General features: G+C 45.9%; 1 protein-coding gene across 1 annotated transcript; it reads left to right on the forward strand.

Annotated features, from left to right (window-relative positions):
- Positions 1-984: 984 nt before the first annotated feature.
- POGLUT2 (protein O-glucosyltransferase 2) lies at positions 985-22538 on the forward strand. The gene is made up of 10 exons (XM_082218732.1): positions 985-1609; positions 5431-5636; positions 7238-7443; positions 9188-9265; positions 13614-13786; positions 14983-15220; positions 17464-17673; positions 18662-18751; positions 20735-20839; positions 22362-22538. Exons 1-10 carry the CDS (start codon positions 1425-1427, stop codon positions 22377-22379), a joined length of 1509 nt encoding a protein of 502 aa, XP_082074858.1. The 5' UTR covers positions 985-1424; the 3' UTR covers positions 22380-22538.
- The last annotated feature ends 965 nt before the right edge of the window (positions 22539-23503 follow it).

Here is a 23503-nt window from a genome sequence, read left to right on the forward strand (position 1 = left end):
ACCATACCTGCTCCCAATCTCCTCTTTTCCAGGCTAAACCTCCCCAGCTCCTTCAACCATTCCTCATCGGGCTTGGTTTCTAGACCCTTGGCCGTCTTGGTCTCCCTGCTCTGCACACCTTCCCGCTTGACAATACAGTGGTACTTCGGTTTACATACGCTTCAGGTTACAGACTCCACTAACCCAGAAATAGTGCTTCAGGTTAAGAACTTTGCTTCAGGTTGAGAACAGAAATCGTGCTCTAGCGGCGCGGCAGCACATTACCTAAAGTGGTGCTTCAGGTTAAGAACAGTTTGAGGTTAAGTACGGACCTCTGGAACGAATTAAGTACTTAACCCAAGGTACCACTGTAACCTTTTAAAACTGGACACAGAACTCCAGGTGTGGTCTGACCAAGGTATAATAAAGTGGGACTAGCGGGACTCTAGTGGAAAATTCTCCTTTTGCATAAAGGTAAAGGGACCCCTGACCATTAGGTCCAGTCGTGTCCAACTCTGGGGTTGTGGCGCTCATCTCGCTTTATTGGCCGAGGGAGCCGGCGTACAGCTTCCGGGTCACGTGGCCAGCATGACTAAGCCGCTTCTGGCGAACCAGAGCAGCGCATGTTTGAGGGACAGCTCAGCTGGTTGAGCGTGAGACTCTTAATCTCAGGGTCGTGGGTTCAAGCCCCATAAAATCGTCGAGTTGGAAGGGACCCTGAGGTCTAGTCCAACCCCCTGCAATGCAGAAACACGCAGCTGTCCCGTACAGGGACCTCGGCACCGAGGTGTAACCAACTGAGCTATCCAGGCGAAAGATTACGCCGCAATAAATCTGTGAAATCTTCAAGATGCTACGATTCCTGCATCGCGGGGTGGGGTGGGGGGTGGGCTGGATGACCCTCGGGGTCCCTTCCCAACTCTACCCGCGCCTTGATCTCCCCGCGCTCCGCCAACCCCCGGCTGCCCACCGCTGTTTCGCCACCTCGTCGCCCTACAACATCTCCTTGCTGGACTACATTTCCCGGCATGACTGTTGAGCGTGGGAAGCGGCTCCCGTGTGGTTTTCCCCTTCGGAAGAAGAAGTTTTCGTGGGACCGACGAGCCCGCCCGCTCCCCTTCTCTCTCCCCCCCCCCCACTCCGCCCCTCTCTTTTCCCAGCGCCGGAGGAGCGCAAAGGCTCCGGGCGTTGTTTGCAGGGGCTGCCGTCGCAAGACAAAGGAACTGGCATGCGGCTGCCGTCCCGGAGCCTCTCCCCGCTCATGCATCGCCCAGACAAAGGCCGCCTCTCCCTTGCAGCTTTCGGACGAGGGCAGGAAGCGGAGGAGACACCCGCTCGCACCGCGCTGCCTTCCGTCCTGCAAAAGTGCCGTCTCTAAGCGCGAGAGAGACGCTCGCCTCCCTCCCCCGCTTTGCCCTTTGCTCCTTCGACGGGAAGCTCTGTAAATGTTCCGCCTGGGGCTGACTTGCTACTGGCCTTTGGGGACGGTGATCCTGGCCCTTTGCGAGTCGGCTGCGGGGAGCCAGCTGAGCCCCGAGAAGAGTGGGGTATGGGGACCCGGCCTGAGAGCAGAGGTGGTCCTCCCCGCCCGGTATTTTTACATCCAGGCTGTGGACACGGAAGGGAAAAGGTAATTCGGTGTAACGCTTTTTTTGCTTTGTTTTTAAGCGGGTGGGAATGGGGCCGTGGAGGAGTTAAGGTGGATGCGAAGCGATGCGAGAGCCTGGCTTGGCGGATCTGGAAACGGATTTGCATGCCCGTCGCAGGAATCCGGAAGAGGCGCTGCGTTTTGGGAAGAAAAGCAACTTTTGCGCGTGTTTATGTGTGTGCGCGATCCGCTCTGCCCTCGGTATACAGCTCTGTGGAGAGAGAGAGGCGATTTAGCAAACTTCGATTGGTTCCCCCAGGGCACTCTTCAGTAAGGAGCTGCGAGTAAATCTGTGCTTTTGGAAACGTCCTTAGGAAACTCACACTTATCCGCTTTATGTGTATGTTTCAAAACAGTGTTAGAAACTGAGATATGAAAGCTAGGAACTCAAGGGCTCCTTAAACCGAGGTTATGGGCACAACAACGGAATGTCTTCTTTTTAATAACAAGAATACAAAGCTGAAAATGAAGGAACAACAGCTAAAGCCTTGTGTTCATTTTTCACATGGTCAAGTCCTTCCCCTGCCCACCCTCCGAATATCTCTTCTCCAGTCTTCAGAGAGTAACTGGAAGTGGGGAGGCAGAAAAAGGTCCTCCTTTGCTACCACACTGCAGTTTAACCTGAAATTTTAGGTGCAGTACTGCACCCAGAGCTCAGAAACTGCTTGTGCTATTGAAATTCCCGGTCACAAAATGCACCTAGAACAATGGGAGTTTTGAACGCTGCTTAAAAGTGCAGTGTGTGATGTTTGGCCCAGAAAGGTGCGCTCATTTGGGAGCAAACACGGGCGTAGTGTGGTGGGGGGTCAGGGGGCCCCAGGTGCACAGTTTTCAAGGGCGCCCCCAAGCAGAGATGCCTTTCCCACCCTGCCTGCCGTCAGGGGTCTCTGGGCCCCAGAGCCTGGCCTGGCCTTGCCTCCATGTCCCCAGCGGCTGGGTTCTGTTCACCCTCCACGCCCCGGGCACCAGCAAACTCCGCAATGCTGCTGGGAGGAAAGGGGCAAATTGTGAATGCCCCAGATCAGTGGTTCTCAAAGGGTGTGGCAACAGAGGATGGCAAGTGTGGCAGGAAGCGACAAGGACAATCAAAGAAACATTTAAACGTTTCAGTGTAGTATAGTATCGAAATATTTTTTTTTGCAGAATGCGGATATCTTTTCAAAATGAGAGCATCAATTGAGACTGAGGATAATCCTAGTTGTGTTCTCCAATGCATTTCTTATCAATAAAAAAAACCTGATGTAGTGCAAGCAAATTTTTAATTGGAAAGTGGGGCACAGAGAAAACATTTAGAGAACCACTGCCCTGTAGCTGCTGTCCCTGGGGCTTAATACACATGCATCTAGACGTGTAATTTGGATGGGCATAATTTTGCATGTGTGTGCATTGGTTTGCATACTATAGCAAGCCAAGAGTGTTATCTGTACTCAGGCTTGTGGTTAAGCTCTTTCCTCCTTAATCATGAGCTGTAGCCAGGAAAAATCTCTGACAATAGATGGTTACGGAGGAGTGAGCTTAATATCAAGTCCCCTTTCAATGGTGCAATCTTGTCCCTGGGAGCCTGCACAGCTGCCTTGAGCCATAGTTAGGCCACATCTGCAGGCATGTAATGCGAAGCTAATGCATTTAATGCAAATTTCTACATAGAATTTCAGGAATACAGAATTTCTTCCAGTGTCTTTTTTGTTCTCTTAAAAATACAACTTATTTTTGTGACTTTAAAAAATGCCTTTGGTTCCTACATATAGGTCTGTGTTGGATTTCATATTGTCTTGGACAACCGAGGTCCTTTTTTGAGGAAATTCCTGCCCTTTTTGGCTATGGTCCTAAACACAGTCAGACTGATTAAATTGACTTCAGCTGCTTAATGGTTTGCAGCGCTGGACCTGCTATAATTTAAATAAGGTTGTAATTTAACCAATGTAGCATTAAAAAAAACAAAAAACCTTGCAAAGTCTACTGCACTTCAAGTTCATTCCAACTTTGTTCTTGAATTTGAATCCCTGATGTTTTCCCACTATATAGAAATGATTGGAAATAGAAAGAGAATGAGGCATGAATTTACATGAGTTTGGGTGGGAAAACGTGTTATAATGGAAGCAAAGAAACTGAGCAGTTCATCAGTGGTTGAGTTTAACTCCACTGGTCTTTTCGAAGCTTCCAGACCTTCAAAAGGAAGTGTGTTTTTTCACATGGCGCAAAATGAACTTGTGGAATTCACTGCCACTAGATGTGGGGATGGGCAGTTGGTTAGATGGCTTAGTCAGAGGATTAGTCAAAGATCGGATCAGTGGCTACTAGTCACAATGGCTACAAGCAGCCTCCAAGTTTCAGAGGCAGTAAGCTGGGGAACAACCGGAGGACAGGGCGACTGTGGACTTAACTGAGGCATTCTTGTTTGCTCCTATGAGAAAAAGGATTCTAGATTTGACCTTTCGGCTGATCCATGAAGACACAACTTACTTTTTTCCCTTCTTTATAAACGGGAAAAAATTCAGCCTGAAACTGAGCCTGAAAAAATTCAGCCTGAAACTGAAACCAAGGAACCTAAAGGTAAAGGATCCCTGGACGGTTAAGTCCAGTCAAAGGCAACTATGGGCTTGCGACGCTCATCTCGCTTTTGGGTCAAGGGAGCCGGCATTTGTCCACAGACTAAACTGCTTCTGGTGCAACAGGACACCGTGACGAGTGCCAGAGTGCATGGAAACACCATTTACCTTCCCGTTGCAGCAGTACCCGTTTATCTGCTTGCGCTGCCATGCTTTCAAATAGCTAGGTTGGCAGGAGTTGGGACAGAGCAACTGGAGCTCACCCTGTCACACAGATTTGAACCGCCGACCTTCTGATCAGCAAGCCCAAGAGGCTCAGTGGTTTAGACCACAGCACCACCAACGTCCCTTCTGCCAAGGAACCTACAAAGCACTTAAACACATGTTTCAGTATAATACATGACATTATAGTATCTTCATGAGCTATGCTAGTGTGGGGAGGAACCATGCAGGTATTTTAGATAGGGAGGGGTGTTAAAACACTACCTTTTCTTGCATTCACATCTGGGGGGGGGGGAGGTTACTGAAAACATTTAGCTCAGTAGGCATATTTGCAAGTTAGCTTATCCAGCTCTGGGTATTGGTAGAAAAGTTCTGGAAAACCTTGGTGTTCAGGAGAAGTTTAATTCCTGAGAGACAGCTCATCCGCTATTACTGATGCATGCAATATGTACCTAATGTGGGGTGACAGTGATGCTCAGCAGGTCAGCACTTCAGATTAACTGAATAGACACAACCGACCCCAGAATACGTTGCAGTATACAGGGGGTTTCTTGGCAGATGAGCTGCTGTGGAAAGACTTCCCTAGAAATAAAAAGTACAGTGGGACCTTGGTTACATACGCTTCAGGTTACATATGCTTCAGGTTACAGACTCCGCTAACCCAGAAATAGTACCTCGGGTTAAGAACTTTGCTTCAGGATGAGAACAGAAGTCGTGCTCCAGCGGCGCGGCAGCAGCCGGAGGCCCCATTAGCTAAAGTGGTGCTTCAGGTTAAGAACAGTTTCAAGTTAAGAACGGACCTCTGGAACGAATTAAGGACTTAACCCGAGGTACCACTGTAAATAAATTGAAAAGCAGAGTATCAGATAATATGAAATATTTCAGCTGTCGGTGAGACCCATTCCCTTGTTGCTTTAACTTTACAATCCCCAAAGTTTACCCTTAAACTTTTCAACTCGGGTCTAGAATTCTAAGCCGAAGGGGGGAAAAAAAGTTTTATTTCATCGTCACCATCTTTGTTTCCCTGCATAGGTTTACCGTCTCTCCAGGTGAAAATGCATTTCAAGTAAAGATCACGGCTCCTGAGGAGCAATTTACGCGGGTAGGAGTGCAAATATTAGACAGGAAAGATGGCTCCTTCATCGTCAGGTACAGGATGTATGCAAGCTACAAAAACCTGAGAATCGAGGTTCATGCCCAAGGCGTGCACGTTGCCAAATCTCCATATAGCCTGAAAGGTACAAAAATGGCGTCTCATGTAGTAGCATTAATCCACACTGTTGGGAGACTCTTATGCGTTGTCATTGGGACTGAAGGTTCCCTTGCAAAAGTGAAACCAACTTATTGGATGTACCCACTCCTCCCAGTGGACCATTAATCCCCCTTTCTGTCTTCCACAATATGGGCAATGATCTCAATGCAAGGAAGGAGAAAAGATCTACCTGAATTGTGTGACGAATAATAATAATAATAATAATAATAATAATAATTTATTATTTATACCCCGCCCATCTGGCTGAGTTTCCCCAGCCACTCTGGGTGGCTCCCAGTGTTAAAAACAATACAGCATTAAATATTAAAAACTTCCCTGAACAGGGCTGCCTTCAGATGTCTTTTAAAGATAGGATAGCTGCTTATTTCCTTCACATCTGAAGGGAGGGCGTTCCACAGGGCAGGCGCCACTACCGAGAAGGCCCTCTGTCTGGTTCCCTCTAACTTCACTTCTCGCAATGAGGGAACTGCCAGAAGGTCCTCGGCGCTGGATCTCAGCGTCTGGGCTGAACAATGGGGGTGGAGATGCTCCTTCAGGTATACAGGACTGAGGCCGTTTAGGGCTTTAAAGGTCAGCACCAACACTTTGAATTGTGCTCGGAAACGTACTGGGAGCCAATGCAGATCTCTCAGGACTGGTGTTATGTGGTCCTGGTGGCCACTCCCAGTCACCAATCTAGCTTCCGCATTCTGGATTAATTGCAGTTTCTGGGTCACCTTCAAAGTTAGCCCCACGTAGAGCGCATTGCAGTAGTCCAAGCGGGAGATAACTAGAGTCAGAGATGCATGGACTCGTCTCTGAGCATTTACTGCAGGGATAAAGGTAAAGGTACCCCTGCCCGTGCGGGCCAGTCGTGACCGACTCTGGGGTTGCGCGCCCATCTCGCTTAAGAGGCCGGGGGCCAGCGCTGTCCAGAGACACTTCTGGGTCACGTGGCCAGCGTGACGAAGCTGCTCTGGCGAACCTGCACCAGCGCAGCACACGGAAACGCCGTTTACCTTCCCGCTATAAAGCGATACCTATTTATCTGCTTGCACTTAAGAGTGCTTTAGAACTGCTAGGTGGGCAGGAGCTGGGACCGAAAGACGGGAGTTCACCCCGCCGCGGGGATTCGAACCGCCGACCATACAATCGGCAAGTCCTAGGCGCTGAGGTTTTACCCACAGCGCCACCCGCGTCCCTGCAGGGATATGACACCTGTAAAAGCCATAGTTCCCTCAGCCCTGTTTTACAGAATGAGCACAGGCCCTGGTGAGAGTCTGGGAGGCGATATCAGCTAGACTGTCCCACAGCTGCAAGAAGAATGCCTGTCCACTGTTCTGGGAATTGGTGGAGAAAATATAGACGTATCTTTTTGAGGGTTAAGAATAAAGACACTGTCAAATTTTAATCCTGTGCTCTCCATCATCAAAAGTCTTGAAAATATGTGTTTTGGACAGTGCTCTAAAAAACCAGGTGTCTTACTAGATATAACAAGAGGTGCTTCAAATTAATTGTAACTCATTATCGAATATGTATGATATGCGACTGCAAACACACACCTTAAAACAAATTTATTGCATGCAGGACCCGTCTATCATGAGAACTGCGATTGCCCCCAGGAAGATGGAAATGCGTGGCTAGAAGAAATGAGCTGCCCTCCATCCATTCTGCAGATTCAGAGAGATCTGGCGCATTTCCCCACCGTCGACCCTGACAAAATTGCCAAAGAAATCCCACAGCGGTTTGGGCAGAGGCAGAGCTTGTGCCATTACACCATAAAAGACAACAAGGTACACACTCCACCCACGGAAGTGGCTGTTTTTGCAAATAAACGTATGATAAAATCCCTGGATAATAATGGAGGGTAGTCATTGTTCCTCTGGAGCCTGCTGTTCAGCTGACAGAAATTGGCTGATGTCCTTATGCAAGTGCCTGGCATATGCATGTACCTGCCAGTCACAGTAAACACTACTGAGGTACATGGAGCAAGGGCCTGCCTTGTTGTAAGGCAAGCTTCCTAAATTCCTGCACTTAGAGCATACATCAGTGAAACCATCCTCTGGGTACAGGGCAGCATGTTAATTCAATAAATAAATAAAATAAATAAATCCATTCTTCTGGCCATACTACTAATAGGTAAAGGTAAAGGGACCCCTGACCATTAGGTCCAGTCGTGTCCGACTCTGGGGTTGAGGTACTCATCTTGCTTTATTGGCCGAGGGAGCCAGCATGACTAAGCTGCTTCTGGCAAAGCAGAGCAGTGCACGGAAATGCCGTTTACCTTCCCGCCAGAGCGGTACCTATTGATCTACTTGCACTTTGATGTGCTTTCGAACTGCTAGGTGGGCAGGAGCAGGGACCGAGCAACGGGAGCTCACCCCGTCGCGGGGATTCGAACTGCCGACCTGCTAATATCCAAACTACAAGAAAGAAGATTCCACCTAAACATTAGGAAGAACTTCCTGACAGTAAGAGCTGTTCGACAGTGGAATTTGCTGCCAAGGAGTGTGGTGGAGTCTCCTTCTTTGGAGGTCTTTAAGCAGAGGCTTGACAACCATATGTCAGGAGTGCTCTGATAGTGTTTCCTGCTTGGCAGGGGGTTGGACTCGATGGCCCTTGTGGTCTCTTCCAACTCTATGATTCTATGATCGGCAAGTCCTAGGCTCTGTGGTTTAACCCACAGCGCCACCCACGTCCCTTTTACTAATAGGTTACCCGTGGCTAAAGAGAACACAAGAACTCGGGAAGAGCCAAGGTAAAACCAAAAGAATTATTCTGCTAAATCAGACCAAGTTCCACCTAATCTGGCATGAGAAAACCAGTTGCAAGTGTGTAGTAGCTTATACGGGGGCAATTCCCATCCTTGCTTATATTGTCCCGCAGCATCTGGTATTCGGAGAGAAACTGCCTCTGAGCGTGGTTACTAGCTGTTGGTGGACCACGAATTTATATAATGTTTTTTAAAAATTCTTAACAGAGCAGCTATTGCAACACCTTGTGGCAGTAAACGTTGATTATGCATTGTGCAGAAAATACCCACCTTTTGCCATGAACAAGAGATTTCTCTCCAGAGGAGGGCGGTGGTAATATTTCAAAGTAGATGGCAATGGCAGGCAGGCATCTCGGGGCTGGATTTATTCCCTGAGGACTGGGTCCCTTTCCGATGAAACGGCTGGCACTCTTGTTAGGAAGGGTTGATCTTTCCATGATTTCCATCTAATGCGGTGTTGCAAATCCTTACAGGGTGCTCCTAATTAGGACTTGCTAAAACCGCTACTGTTGGCCTGGCAAATTTGTTGGACATTAGCAATAGCAGCTGTAAGAGCAAGGACTAAAGTTACATTAGAAAATGGGGATGAACTGAAAAGTTTAAGCTTTTCCTTTCCTTTCCTTTCCTTTCCTTTCCTTTCCTTTCCTTTCCTTTCCTTTCCTTTCCTTTCCTTTCCTTTCCTTTCCTTTCCTTTCCTATCTTTTCTATTCTTTTGAGAGGGGAACCTAATTCAAATATGCTCAGTCTTGTTTGTTTGTTTTTAGGTTTACATAAAGACCCACGGTGAACATGTAGGCTTCAGGATATTCATGGATGCCATCCTTCTTTCTTTGACTCGGAAAGTGAGTAAACGTCTTAAAAAACATGTTCGTTACAGATTTTAATTCCATTTTGTCTTTAAGTCTATGTGCTGTGTCCTCTGCCATGAATATGGCACCTGAAGTGCCGTAATAAACGGTAAAAAAAATTAAACACAATAAAAGGTAAAAACGAGTTAACAATAAAAAAAATGGCAACCTTGAAATAAACATTAAAATAAAATGTAAAGGACCCTGGACAGTTAAGTCCAGTCAAAGGCGACTATGGGGCTGTGGCGCTCATCTTGCTTTCAGGCCAAGGGAGCCAGTGTTTGTCCACAGACAGCTTTCTGGGTCACGTGGCCAGCATAAATAAACTGCTACCGGCACACAGAGGACCGTGATGGAAACCAAAGTGCACAGAAACGCCATTTACCTTCCCACTGCAGTGGCACCTATTTATTTGCTCACTCTGGTATGCTTTCAAACTGCTAGGGTGGCAGGAGCTGGGACAGAGCAACGGGGATTTGAACCGCCAATCTTCTGATCAGCAAGCCCAAGAAGCTCAGTGGTTTAGACCACAGCGCCACCCGCATCCCTGAAAACAAATGACAGCCTCCATAAGACACAGGTGGAAAATGGTGCTGTGAGCAAAAGAAACAGAGTCACCCACCACTAGCCAGCTGTAATGGTTATTTAGAAAAGCATAATTTTAACTAAATACTGAAAGCCCAACGAAGATGTGGCTGTCTGAATTTGAGCAGACAGACAACTGGGGGCAAGATGGGAGCCTGCGGTCCCCTGTAGCTTGTGTCCCGTGCGGCAAACTAGCCATTCCCAAGTGATGCTGTCAACTAGGAGTAACATTATTGTCAAGCAGCCTTCCCAATTCCCATCAGCCTGCAGCAGCCCTGGAAAGTTTTCTTAATATACAGTTTCAAATGCTGGTGTTCCTGTCTGGTCCTAGACAGGGTCCTTTCTAAGAGTCCTAGAAGGGAAGCCTTAAATTGGATCAGAACTGGGTGCTGGGATTAAGCTTTTTCTTCCTATGTCACTATCGTTTTTGCTGAAAACCATGCTGTCCTAAATCTTGCTCTGGAAAATCTATTGTCAAAGAGTCCCTGGAGTCGTCTCATCACTGGAATTGCAGCCTATTTTAAAGTAGTAGATGCCTGAAGGGTGTGCCGCAAGAATTGCAAAAACCAAAACCAGATGACTTAGGCAAGTTAGTTCCGTTCGTGCTATTAGGCAGAGCAAATATTTCAGGGTCCCTAATGAGTTTTCCTTACTCCAGAACAAAAAAAGAGAGAAGTTTCTGTCGCTGCAGGGAAAGCTTCTCTGACACAGCGCTGCACTGATGAGAAAATTTACAGTCAGCTCTTCTGGCATACAGTCGGTGCCGAACGAGACGTGACATGAGAACTCTGTGGTTGGAGACAGTATTGTGTAATGGTTAGGGTTTTGGACTACAGTAGTACCTCGGGTTAAGAACTTAATTTGTTCTGGAGGTCCCTTCTTAACCTGAAACTGTTCTTAACCTGAGGTACCACTTTAGCTAATGGGGCCTCCCGCTGCCACCACGCCACCGCCACACAATTTCTGTTCTCATCCTGAAGCAAAGTACTTATCTCGAGGTACTATTTCTGGGTTAGCGGAGTCTGTAACCTGAAGCATATGTAACCTGAGGGACCACTGTACTGCTACAGAGGCCAGTGTTCAAATTCCCATTCGCTGTGTATCCCCTTGCTACTTCACCTCAAATTCCTTGGGAGAAAGGCAGGAAACAGTGGAATGAATGAATGAAATTAACTCCCCTCCTCCTCCTCCTCCTCCTCCCCTCCTTCTTTATTGAATTTATATCCTGCCCTATACTCGGAGGCCTCGGGGCGGTTCACAGAACAAAATCAAAATATAAAACCACAAAATATATAATCAAACCAAAAACAACAACCCAATAAACCCCCCCAAAAAACACATTTTAAAAGGGCATAGGATGTCAATCAAATCCTATAAACAAAAGTTAGCTGCACTGAGCCTAATCTGGGTCAGAACTGAGTGGGGGGATTGACTCTTCCCCTCCCCGCCCCGTGTTGTTTCCTCTGCTGAGAACCGCCCACTACCACCAGTGTTAGAAACTGAGTTATGAAAGCTAGGAGCTAAACAGCACCTTGAACCTAGGTTATGGGCGCAACAACAGAATGTTTAGGCACGCTTTTTTATACAAAGCTGAAATATAATGGCAGCTAAAATATTATGTTCATTTTTCACATGGTCTAGTCCTTCCCCTGCCCACCCTCCTAATATCTCTTCTCCAGTCTTCAGAGAGTAGCTGGAAGTAGGGAAGGCAGAAAAAGGTGCTCCTTTCCTTCCACTCTGCAGTTTTAATCTGAAATCTTAGGTGCAGTATGGCGCCAAGAGCTCAGAAACTGTCCGCACTATTGAAATTCCCGGTCGCAAAATGTGCCTAGAACAACGGGAGTTTCGAACACTTGACTACCACCACCTGCAAGTTGCTATTTATGTTGTTTATTTTTAAGCCTGCCTTTAGGAGAAACCGGCCACACTCCAGGCACCCGGCTTAAATCACCAGTTGACCTCCCTGTCTGCACTCCCGGCAAGGTCCAGGCAAGGTCACGATCGGCGATCCTCCTCATGCGCGAGGAGAACACACCACTCTTTCCTGCCCTCCCAGGAGCAGGGGAAAGAGATAGACAGAAACGTATTTACATGCCTTTATTTCTGTCTTTGCAGCATTACAGAGAAACACGTCTGCTCTCTTCAAACTCCTCCAGCAGAGAGACTTAGACTCCACCTACTGTACATCCTGTACAGCCCCTGTACAGCTCATATTACACTCTGAGCTAATTCCAGTGCTTCGCACTGTGAAAAGACTGCCCCTTTGTTTCCCACGGAACAGTAACCAACATTCCCATTATGTTGTGCTTCCAAGCTAGCAGCTGGCAGCCGCATTGCTCCTTTTCCGTAACAATTTACACCGTTGGTAATATTTACAATTGTTGATGAAAAGGGGAGGGTATAATTCTGAACATGTTAACCTGCCCTCTCCCTGCACCATGCTTCTGATCAAAACGAGACTTAGTTTTCTCTTCCTCCCCCCGCACAGCTGCTTTTCTTTTTTAAAAAAATTAAAATTAAAATGGCAAAAATTAAAGAGCAATCTGCTTAACCTTTCCATTAGGAAAAAAGGAACAAAACCTTGGTCCACTCTGTTCTGTATCCCATGCTTAAATGTACATTATTTTGTACTTCGTAGATCAGCTGTTTTCTCGTTTTCTGCCTTGAGGGAGCTGTGACCCTGAACTGCCTCATGGCTGCCACAGGACTCCTGAGTATTCAAGAGGACTGTAAGGGTGCCCACTCAATTCGCACTGGGTGCCGGTTAGGGACTTTGGCCCTCACCATGTGAATTGAAACCATGACTGTAAACAACAACTCAGCACCCAGATCTGTCTGCGCATTGCAGGGGGAGATTGATAGCAGAGGGCAAGCTCTCTGAGCTATCTGCCATTACTGATATTCTAACTGAAGTCCCCCTTCAAAACTTGCAAGGAAACACAGGATTCCCTAGAACTCAGTATGGATTGCACCTTCATTCGAAAGACGTCGCCACGAACATTAAGGAAAAATGTGCTTCAAGAAGTCTGCTGGAAAATATGTGAATAAATGTAGCCTGAACTTAGGTTCAGAGAAATAGAATGGCTTGCAATTCACATTGGGATTATAAACCAGCAGGTGGCATTGCGCTCCTAAAGATTTGTACATGTTTCCTTTTACCCTAAGAAGGGAGAAGACAAATGCAACATGTTGGCTTATCCCTGCCTTCCAAAAGCCTGTCCAGAGTTGCTTCTCAGAGAAACTCACTTATCTTGGGTGTAGTAGGTAAAGAAAATGAGCTATGAGCAAACCACTCCATTTCAGGCTCCCTTTTTAAATGTGAGGAGATAACAATGATACTGGTCTACCTTGCACGGTTACGATAAGTGTATTATATGTGCAGCACTAAAGCAAATGTCATCTAAATACAAAACATAATTCATAGTTTTGTGTTGTGGCGGTTTTCGAGGACAAAACAACCTTAAATTGTACCCAGAAGACTATAGAAAGTCAGTGAAAACCCTGGAGTATTGATGTAATATATACTTTTAGGACTTGCCGTTCCAGTTACTCTCCAGTAACTACTCTCCATAAAGGCCTAGGGCCTATTTCAATAATCAAGTTTACAAGTCTGGAGGAATGTTTGCTTTGTGTGTGTTACATGTGAACTGTAGTGATAACAAAATTATAAATAAGAAACACAGGTCAATTTTGGGGTGGTCAAAGAGTGGCCTGATGCAGTCGTAGATAGTGAATGTTTTGCTTTACTGTCTCTCAGGTGAAAATGCCAGATGTCGAGTTTTTTGTTAATTTGGGAGACTGGCCTCTGGAGAAAAAGAAATCCTCTCAGGACATCCACCCCATATTTTCCTGGTGCGGATCCAACGATTCAAAAGACATTGTGATGCCAACCTATGACCTGACAGACTCCGTTTTAGAAACAATGGGCCGGTAAGAGTTCCTACCAAGGTTCATCTTACAATGTTTCTTGTTGACGGTGTTCATTGGTGCTGCAGTTAGCAATGGGTACATGCCATTACCTTTATGCATGGAAAATGGGAAGCCAGATGCAAGGGGGTTACAGCATAGCTGTCAACCGTCCCTTATTTGGTGGGAAACTCCCTTATCCCAGCGCCGTGTCCCGCTGCTGTCCCAGATTGATGATGTCCCTTAAATTTCCCGGGTTTCATGCTCGCCCAGCTTGGGAGGAAAGCAGCTGCTTGGGGTCCTCCGCCACAAGAGAGAGCGTGCGCATGAGCTGCCTTGTCTCCGTCTCTCCCTTTTCCCCCTCAGGGGTGCGTCGTGAAGAGATGGGCGGCAGCGGGTGGGCAGGCAGCTTCTCTCTTACAAGACTTCCACCGCGCAGCCAGAGGAAGCCGGAGGCGGCTGAGGAGGTGGCCTGAGGGAGGAGGAAGAGGAGGGGATGGGGAGGTACGCAGAAGGGCGGCGCTTCAGCGGCCACTGCGGTGTCGCAACCGCCTCAGGCCGGGCTCGCGGGCGAGAGTCTCTCTTCCTCCCTCCCTCTCTCTCGGGCGGGGAAGAGCCGATGGAACTCCTCGTGCCAGGACGACGGCAGCCCCAACGTGCATAAGCTAAGCAAAATCCCTTATTTGGGCTGCTGATCCCTTATTTTCAAGGCTGCCGGTCCCTTATTTTCAAATCTGTAAGTTGACAGCTATGGGATACAGACAAGAGGGGGAAAGAAGGAGATAGGCAACCCAGTCAGATAGGCGGGGTATTACTATTATTTATTATTATTATTATTGAATAAGGCGTCCCTAGTTTCATCAGAGAAATCTTGCAGGGCATGATTGAAAAGTCAGGAAAGTGAGAGCGCCTGGTTATGGGTGCCTTTGCCTCCACTCATCCCAGTCAGGAATAGAAACACAAAAGTTTCCTCACAGCTCTCTCTGGGCATACTGGTTTTCATGCGATCTTCTCACTTCTGGTGAATTGGCAAAAGGTACAAACCCCAAACTCTTACAAGAGAAGACTTGGCTCTCTGGAGTCTCTCGCTGGGCCATGTCACCTGCCTTTCAGCCAGAATTGGTGGCGGTTCCTCAGGGACATATTAATATGGAGGTGCCACCCGCTCCTGCCTGGAAGCTCCAACAACTGTGGGCAAATATCCTGTTTCCTCTCAACAGAGTCAGCCTGGACATGATGTCTGTCCAAGCAAACACCGGGCCGCCTTGGGAAGAGAAGAACGCCACGGCGATATGGCGGGGCCGAGACAGCCGCAAAGAAAGGCTTGAACTTGTGAAAATGAGTAGAAAGTACCCAGAAATAATCGATGCGGCGTTTACAAACTTCTTCTTTTTCAAGCATGATGAAAGTCTCTATGGCCCCATTGTGAAGCATATTTCCTTTTTCGATTTCTTCAAGGTACGATACAAAGGTGATTGTGCTTAGATAAGCCTTTAGAGAGGTTCCCCCCCCTTTTTAAATTATATTGAGATGTTGGCAGCTGCCCAACTCCCAGATATTAAAAAGCGTATCTTACAAGTTTTTGTAGCGCTATCACCCAGTTCTATGGAGGCTGTATCTAGATTATAATTTTTCAGAAACCTTAAAGTGTTACTATAGCCATTGTTGCTTGGGATAAACAAGTTCACTTTGTCCAAATTGCTGCGGTTCTAGATGCCTCTTAAGACAATCTGTGCAGGTGGTTTTATTTTTCCACATTATTTCCCTGCATGTTTTGGTGAGGCAAAACGAGACCTTAAATTCTAATTTAAGCCAGTAAATGGAAGATGGTTTTTCTGTGACCAGAGGTATGATCCAAAACCGCCCCGAGCCTTTTACAACTGAATTTTTCAAAGGCTTGGGCTGCTTTTAACGTTATTAAAATTATCCCTCTAATGTGGAGATCATATAACAAGCAACTTCCACTTGTTGGTCCTCTGAGATGAGAGGTAACATTGGTCCTGAGCTTACAGTTTTAGTTTGCCCAAGTAAATGTATTTCTATGCCAGTTCTGCCAGTTCCTAGTGGTTGCCGGTGCACGGTGAATATTTCATGCTAATCACTTGGCTCATGTTGTAAGCTCAGTAATGTTATAACATGAAGTATTGCAACGCGAAAGTAGTTTTCATGGTCTCCAGTGGGGCTTAAATGTCTCAAGCAGACATGTTTCTCTGCCTGCACAGGCCATAATCATCAGTAGACACACATACACAGTGCTTTTTCTGGGGGTACACAGGGGTACGTACACCCCATAACATTTTGTGAATCTTTGTACTTTTGTCCATTTACTGTGTTTATTTTTCCCGATTTGAACTATAAAATGGTGATTTTCTTGAGTCAAAATGAGAGTACCCCTAAACATTTTTTTTAGGAAAAAAAGCACTGTATATATATATATATATATATTTGCTTTCGTAGATTTTCACGGGTACAGGAATGCAGGTTTTGGTGTCTTCGGGTGTCTTCCCGTGTAAGAGTCGGGGTGTCTGGGCGACGTTTCGACGAGGTCTCACTCGTCATCTTCAGGCTGGTGCTTTCGGCTTCTTGTTACTGGAACAGAGCAGAGTCTGGTGTTTGAGTTCCTATAAATACTGTTGAGGGGTGTGGTGTATAGCACAACTAAATGCAGCACAGCCATCTTCTCAGAAAAACTCTTCACAAGCTCAAGAGGTCAAGACACGAAAGCTTTAGCAACTAATCTACACTTAATGACCCACCCAGTGGTATTCAGAATATCACTCATGAAATCACCCAAGATATCCCTCAAGTAATTAAGGAACAAAAGAAGAAAAGGCACACTAATCTAGGAACTTCCTCTCTGCCCAGAACGTTGGAGGCTATACACCACACCCCTCAACAGTATTTATAGGAACTCAAACACCAGACTCTGCTCTGTTCCAGTAACAAGAAGCCGAAAGCACCAGCCTGAAGATGACGAGTGAGACCTCGTCGAAACGTCGCACAGACACCCCGACTCTTACACGGGAAGACACCCGAAGACACCAAAACCTGCATTCCTGTACCCGTGAAAATCTACGAAAGCAAATATATATATATATATATATATATATATATATATATTCAAAATAAAGACCTCAGATTGCTTTACATCTTTTGGAAAGCTTAAGTGGATGAGACTGCCTTAGTAACACTTAAGTTTTTATTAGTTTTGTGAATGGTTAGTAAAATATACAGCAATGTGTGATATGTAAAATGAACGATGGAAAGAGATGAAGGGAAGACATTGGATATTTTAAAGTTTGCAAAATGTTTTATTTGACATTGTGAAACAGAAAATTTAATAACAATAAAAATTATTATAGAACTTCAAAGGTACAGGAGAATACGAAAACGAACCCAGCTTCGCCTGATTAAGAGCTCACACATTACGTTTATGGGTTAAAAGCATAGCATAGTTGTGAAAGCAACAGACTCGTGAGAAATCCAGTATTGGCTGGAGCTCACTATTAAGGGTACATCTGGCGGCAAACCCAGGTTGGCTGCTAAGTAAATGTGTAAAAATATCCTAAAGGTTCTCTGAAATCCTGCATTCAGATCTTCTTGCGGGTCCTCAACCTTCAGATGTTGATGCTGTAGTGGAGAGAACCCCACAACAAATCTACAGGCTGCCTGCTTATGAATTTTGTGTTGTGTGTTTGCAGTATAAATACCAAATTAATATCGACGGCACAGTGGCCGCGTACCGACTGCCTTATCTGCTAGCAGGAAGTAGCGTAGTGCTAAAGCAGGACTCCATCTACTACGAACATTTTTACAACGAGCTACAACCGTGGAAACATTACCTTCCTTTCAAAAGCGACCTAAGCGATCTCCTGGAGAAGCTGCAGTGGGCCAAAGACCACGACGAAGAGGTGAAAATACAATGGGGCCCGCACAGATGTTGCAAAATTATGTTCCCACAGCTCTTAGGAGTTTCTTGTGCCGCACAGAATTGCGGGGTGGGGGGGATTCCTGAATCTAAGCATGCAGTGGAAGGCTGGGTGTGGAGTTTTGCCTTGCAGTAAACTGGCAAGAAGGTAAAGGTAAAGGGACCCCTGGCCATTAGGTCCAGTCGTGGCGGACTCTGGGGTTGTGGCGCTCATCTCACTTTATTGGCCGAGGGAGCCGGCGTACAGCTTCCGGGTCATGTGGCCAGCATGACTAAGCCGCTTCTGGCGAACCAGAGCAGCGCATGGAAACGCTGTTTACCTTCCCGCCGGAGCAGTACCTATTTATCTACTTGCACTTTGACGTGCTTTCGAACTGCTAGGTTGGCAGGAGCAGGGACCGAGCAACGGGAGCTCACCCCATCGCGGGGATTCGAACCGCCGACCTTCTGATTGGCAAGTCCTAGGCTCTGGGGTTTAACCCACAGCGCTTGCAGTAAATCTACAAGAAGGTAGCTTTGCAGGTAAAAAGTGGGGGGTGAGGAAAAAGCTGGTGCACGACTAGGAACACAGTTGTTTTTCCTTCTCCCTCTCCAATTCCCCCCTTTTTGGAATCAGTCCTGTTAAACTCAAATGTTCGGGCACCACCTTGGGACTTTTGATCCTAATAAAAAGTATAGATTCACAGCCCCTGTCTGGATTCATTGCACAAAATCCCTGATGGATTTATGCCCTTAAGAATCACTTCTCCCAGGTAATTGAATGTTAGTCTGTTTGAGACTTTGGTGGGTGGGGCGGTTTGCCTATAATGGACTCATTCAATTTGATAAAAGTTTGACGCATGTGAAAACTGGAATTTAATTGATTTGGGTTGGGTGGGACTGAGCAAGAAGAAGGGAAATGGGCATTATAAGAAAATGAAAGTTTTAACATGAAGATACCTTACCTCTCCCTCACCTGTTATCCCTGGCAGGCAAAGAATATTGCAAAAGCGGGACAAGAATTTGCAAGAAACAACCTCATGGGAGACCATATATTTTGCTATTACTTCAAACTTTTTCAGGTCAGTTCTCTCTTTGATTACGGAAATGTAAATGTAAGAATGCCTTAAATATAATGAACTAAAGTGACTTTCCAGTTCTGTGGAGGGACAAAAACATGGCTGTTCCTATATTTATTGCCATACATGAGGTGCATGGTTAAGCCCAGTCAAATTTGACTATGGGGTGCAACGCTCATCTCCGCTTTCAGGCCGAGGGAGCCAGCATTTGTCCACAGACAGCTTTCTGGGTCATGTGGCCAGCATGAATAAACCACTTCAAAATGGGACACTGTGACGGAAGCCAGAGTGCATGGAAACGCTGTTTACCTTCCCACCGCAGTGGTACCTATTTATCTACTTGCACTGGTGTGCTTTTGAACTGCTAGGTTGGCAGCATGAGTTAAATGTTAAGGTTTGTTTAAACAAACAAATGCTTTATTAATTTCTTTATCAGATACATTAATATAATAGTTACATTTCCAAGAACAATAAACATACAGTCGTACCTTGGAAGTTGAACGGAATACGGTCCAGAAGTTGGTTCGACTTCCCAAACCAAAGCGTGGCTTCTGATTGGCTGCAGGAAGCATCTGAAGCCTTGTCGGACGTTTGGCTTCCAAAAATAGGTTGCAAACTGGAACAGTCACTTCTGGATTTGTGGCGTTCGGGAGCCAAAACGTTCGAGAACCAAGCTGTTCTAAAACCAAGGTACGCCTGTATTACATATATATCCAGAAACAAAACTCGCTGATCAGGTAGCAAGCAGCTGGGTGAATTCACCACCACCCCAGTCCCAAAGTACAGTGGATGCTCGGGTTGCGAACGTGATCTGTGCGGGAAGCATGTTCACAACCCGCAGCGCCGCCTCTGCGCATGCCTGGGTTGCGATTTGGCACTTCTGCACATGTGGAAAGTGCTATTTAGTGTTTTTGTGCATGCGCGAGCGCCGAAACCCGGAAGTAACCTCTTCCGGTACTTCTGGGTTCGGCATGGTGCGCAACCTGAAAACGCGCAACCTGAAGCATCTGTAACCCAAGGTATGACTGTATAGAAGCGCCTCCACAATCCCTAATTCTGCCTTTGTTACATATAATCACACTGGTAAAGGTAAAGGTACCCCTGCCCGTACGGGCCAGTCTTGACAGACTCTAGGGTTGTGCGCTCATCTCACTCTAGAGGCCGGCAGCCAGCGCTGTCCGCAGACACTTCCGGGTCACGTGGCCAGCGTGACGAAGCTGCTCTGGCGAGCCAGAGCCGCACACGAAAATGCCGTTTACCTTCCCGCTAGTAAGCGATCCCTATTTATCTACTCGCACCCGGGAGTGCTTTCGAACTGCTAGGTTGGCAGGCGCTGGGACCGAACAACGGGAGCGCACCCCGCCGCAGGAACTCGAACCGCCGACCTTTCGATCGGCAAGCCCTAGGCGCTGAGGCTTTTACCCACAGCGCCACCCGCGTCCCTAATCACGTCGGGCAAGATTCCTGCCCAAAAGAAGACCCTTGTAGTCCCTTCTAACATGATAGTTCTCTGATTTAACATCCCTTCATGCCGTCCATTCAAATTGATGGGCATCCTTTTAAAACATTACCCGTGGTGTTTAATAACCAAGATCTGCAAGTAAGCACCGTGTGAAAGGTATGCCCTGAAAATTAAGCTGGCATTTTGTTAAAGAAGCATCCCGACTTCCACAAATCCCATTCTAATGTGGAGGGATCTGTTCCTCAAAGCAGCAATCAGCAAAGATCAAAGAGCCCAGCTTTAGAAAGCCCCTCCCGAAACACAGCTGAAAATGTCTGTGCATTAACACGGAGGTACTGATATTTCAGCAAGTCACCAGGTGCAGCCCGTGTCAGCTTACAGTTTCTGTGATACCGAATGTCAGGTTCTTCCCCGCGAGGTTTGCTGGAGCAATGGGCAATTCATTGGTTGCAGCTTTTCCAACACTGAGTGCGCAAGTATAAGAGGTGTTTCCCTCCCCCTTTTTTTTTAAATTTTTCAATTAGGAATATGCCAAACTACAAGTGACTGAACCAAAAGTGAGAGATGGCATGGAGAAAGTGGAACAGCCAGATGACGACCTTTTCCCCTGTAGTTGCCACCGGAAAAAGGTACAGTATGTAGAAGTTAACATTTTAGGAACTGTTTGTTCAGGGGCCTGACCTACCACTTATTTAACTGGGAACATCTTATGCCTCACATGTTCGGATTCTAAGTTGGGGGGAACAGATTTCGTTATGGGTGCCAACAGAATCCCTTGCTACTTTTCCATATATTGAGGGAGGCAGAGATTTTCACAACCAATGCCAGTGGTTTAACAGAAAACCACTGAGGATGTTTTGGAGTGGGTTAAATCCTGCTAAGTCATGGAGGTAGCGTGAGGCAGGAGAGCAGGAGTTGCAAGTTCACAAAAACCAGCTGTGAGCATTTCACCTATTTTTTTGTTCCGAAGGAAATTATGTGTTTAGCCAAGGAAGTTTGGATTTTTCTGGATGCGAAAATCATGCAGCAGATTTATCTTACGATGTGCAGTTCTCCAGTTTGCCTTTTCCTGTTTCACAGAACATACTCAAGTTTTGGCAGTCGTGGTAAGGAGAAATTCAGATCGCAAAAGCCTTGCCCTAAACACGTAGAAATCTTAAGTCGGCCACCTCTCTTGGTTCTTGAGACTTCAGCAGGAATTACCCACACGCTTTCTAGCATATGTTCGCAACCATAAGAACTAGCAATTTGCTTTCGGAAAAGATAAAAAGTAAAAAAAAATGATATTTTAAGGAAGCTGAATTAACAATGCACCCAGGACATTGTGCTTTTTCTATATGCTATAAAACATGCACGATGCAGTTCTCGTTCACACACAAAAAACGCAGGGCCTCTATCGCAGAGAAAACGTCTTCCTTGCAGAAGGCCATCTTACCGTCCTGTCAATGAAGTTGTGTTGCCGACGTGAGCCAGAAAGAGTTGCAAATTTTTTAAAAATGAAACAATATTGCAAGTCATCATGGGTCAAATCAATGAAGAAAAAGGGGTTTGCTGTGACTTCCTCTGAATCCATGTTGTAGTAGGAAGATGAGTATTTTGGAACTCGTGGAAAAAAATCTTTCAAAATGGGAGTTGTATTCCAAACATTCCATCCCACTCTAACATGACCAGAAAACAGAAGTCAAGATGCAGCATAGAGTGCTTATGGGTTTCTTGTGAATCTGATTGTTGTTATTATTTAAATTTACAAGTATAAAGCTGAGCAGGTAGCAGGCAGGCAGTTGTAATTCTGAAATACCACCAGTCTTGCGCACCAACACAAACCCTAGGGTTCCTTTCAGAGACCCCTGAAATCTAGAACATTGCTCTCACTTGCTTTTTCCAATGAAATTATAATGTGCAAATAAATCCTCTCTACACCCATCTAGGCAAGTGGGTATGATACAGCCCAGGAACTTATAATTAAGAACAGACCATCATAGCCCATTAACCAGGAGCTTATTTTTCACTATTATGGACATCTCTGCAAAAATAATCTAGAGAGAGAAGGAACTTTTTCTGGAACATAAGAGTCTGCTCAAAATACTATAACGTAAAGCAAAGTTGTTCAGGACTTATTTCAACTGTGAAATATTTTCTTCTTACTTACAGGTCAAAGAGGAACTTTAACAAGAAAACTGGTGTTTACAGTATTTGGATTTCAGTGTCTTCAGATGAGAACAAAAAAAAGACGAGTCCGAATGCCTTCTGTTGTGCATGCAGTATTACTACACCTTTGCTTTTATGATTTTTAAAATTGTTCTTAAAAATAAATACTATTTCCATAAAGTTGAGAGCATTTTTTTGTTTTAAAAAATAGCTTTGATTTTGGGACTATATTATATACCCCTTCTACAGAGGGCTTTTGCTGCAGCCTGTGGATTACTGCCACTCGCTTAAGCAGATTACACGCAACACACTAAAATAATATGCGTGAGAAGGAGATGAAAGTGTGTACTAGAAATCTACATAGCTGAACCTAACAGGGAAAAAAATACAATTGGGAACCTTTCAAGTAATTGTTAAAATAACTGGCTAGGGTGTGTTCAAGCTTCGTTAGCAGGGTTTATAATAAGCTTGTTTAATTCAGTAGTCTTTTTAAAAACTTTTGTTTGTAACAGCTGTCCAAAGAGACCCCCTATCATATAGATTTCAGACAAGGAGTTGAGCTTCTCATTGCCAAACTACACTGAAGCCCTGACTAGGAAGGATGGTTGAATAAAAATTATCCCAAGCCATTTAAGGGACCTGTGGCAAAAGCATGCTGTTTCACAGACTTGTTTTGAAACTAATAGTGTATCATTCATGTTTACCCTGTACGAAGCTGCCCCTCTAGGGATAGCGTATTGGCTCTCAGGATGCCAACTTATCTACAAAATCATTTTGAAGATGCAGAATCGCATGTTTGGGTGCTTCCTCCCAATATGCAGAAAGTTAGCACATTGGGGGAAAGCCTTTGCCCTTGTCTACCAGGTTTCCACAGGCATGTTGTAGTCACAAAGAACTGAACAAACTTCCTTCTCAAAATATGGCTCATTGGGTCTAATCCCTCACTTGTCCCCCATATAACCACCCAGACACCCTCCCTTGTGTTCTGGAATTTTCTTGAAGAGCCTATATGATGGTGCAGACTCTATGATGCAAAGTTTACTGTTTACTACTGTTTGTGGGTGGTGCTGTGGTCTAAACCACAGAGCCTAGGGCTTGCCGATCAGGTCGGCGGTTCGAATCTCCGCGATGGGGTGAGCTCCCGT

The sequence above is a fragment of the Podarcis vaucheri genome (assembly GCF_965113315.1).
Source record: "Podarcis vaucheri genome assembly, chromosome: 4".
Lineage (NCBI taxonomy): Eukaryota > Metazoa > Chordata > Lepidosauria > Squamata > Lacertidae > Podarcis > Podarcis vaucheri.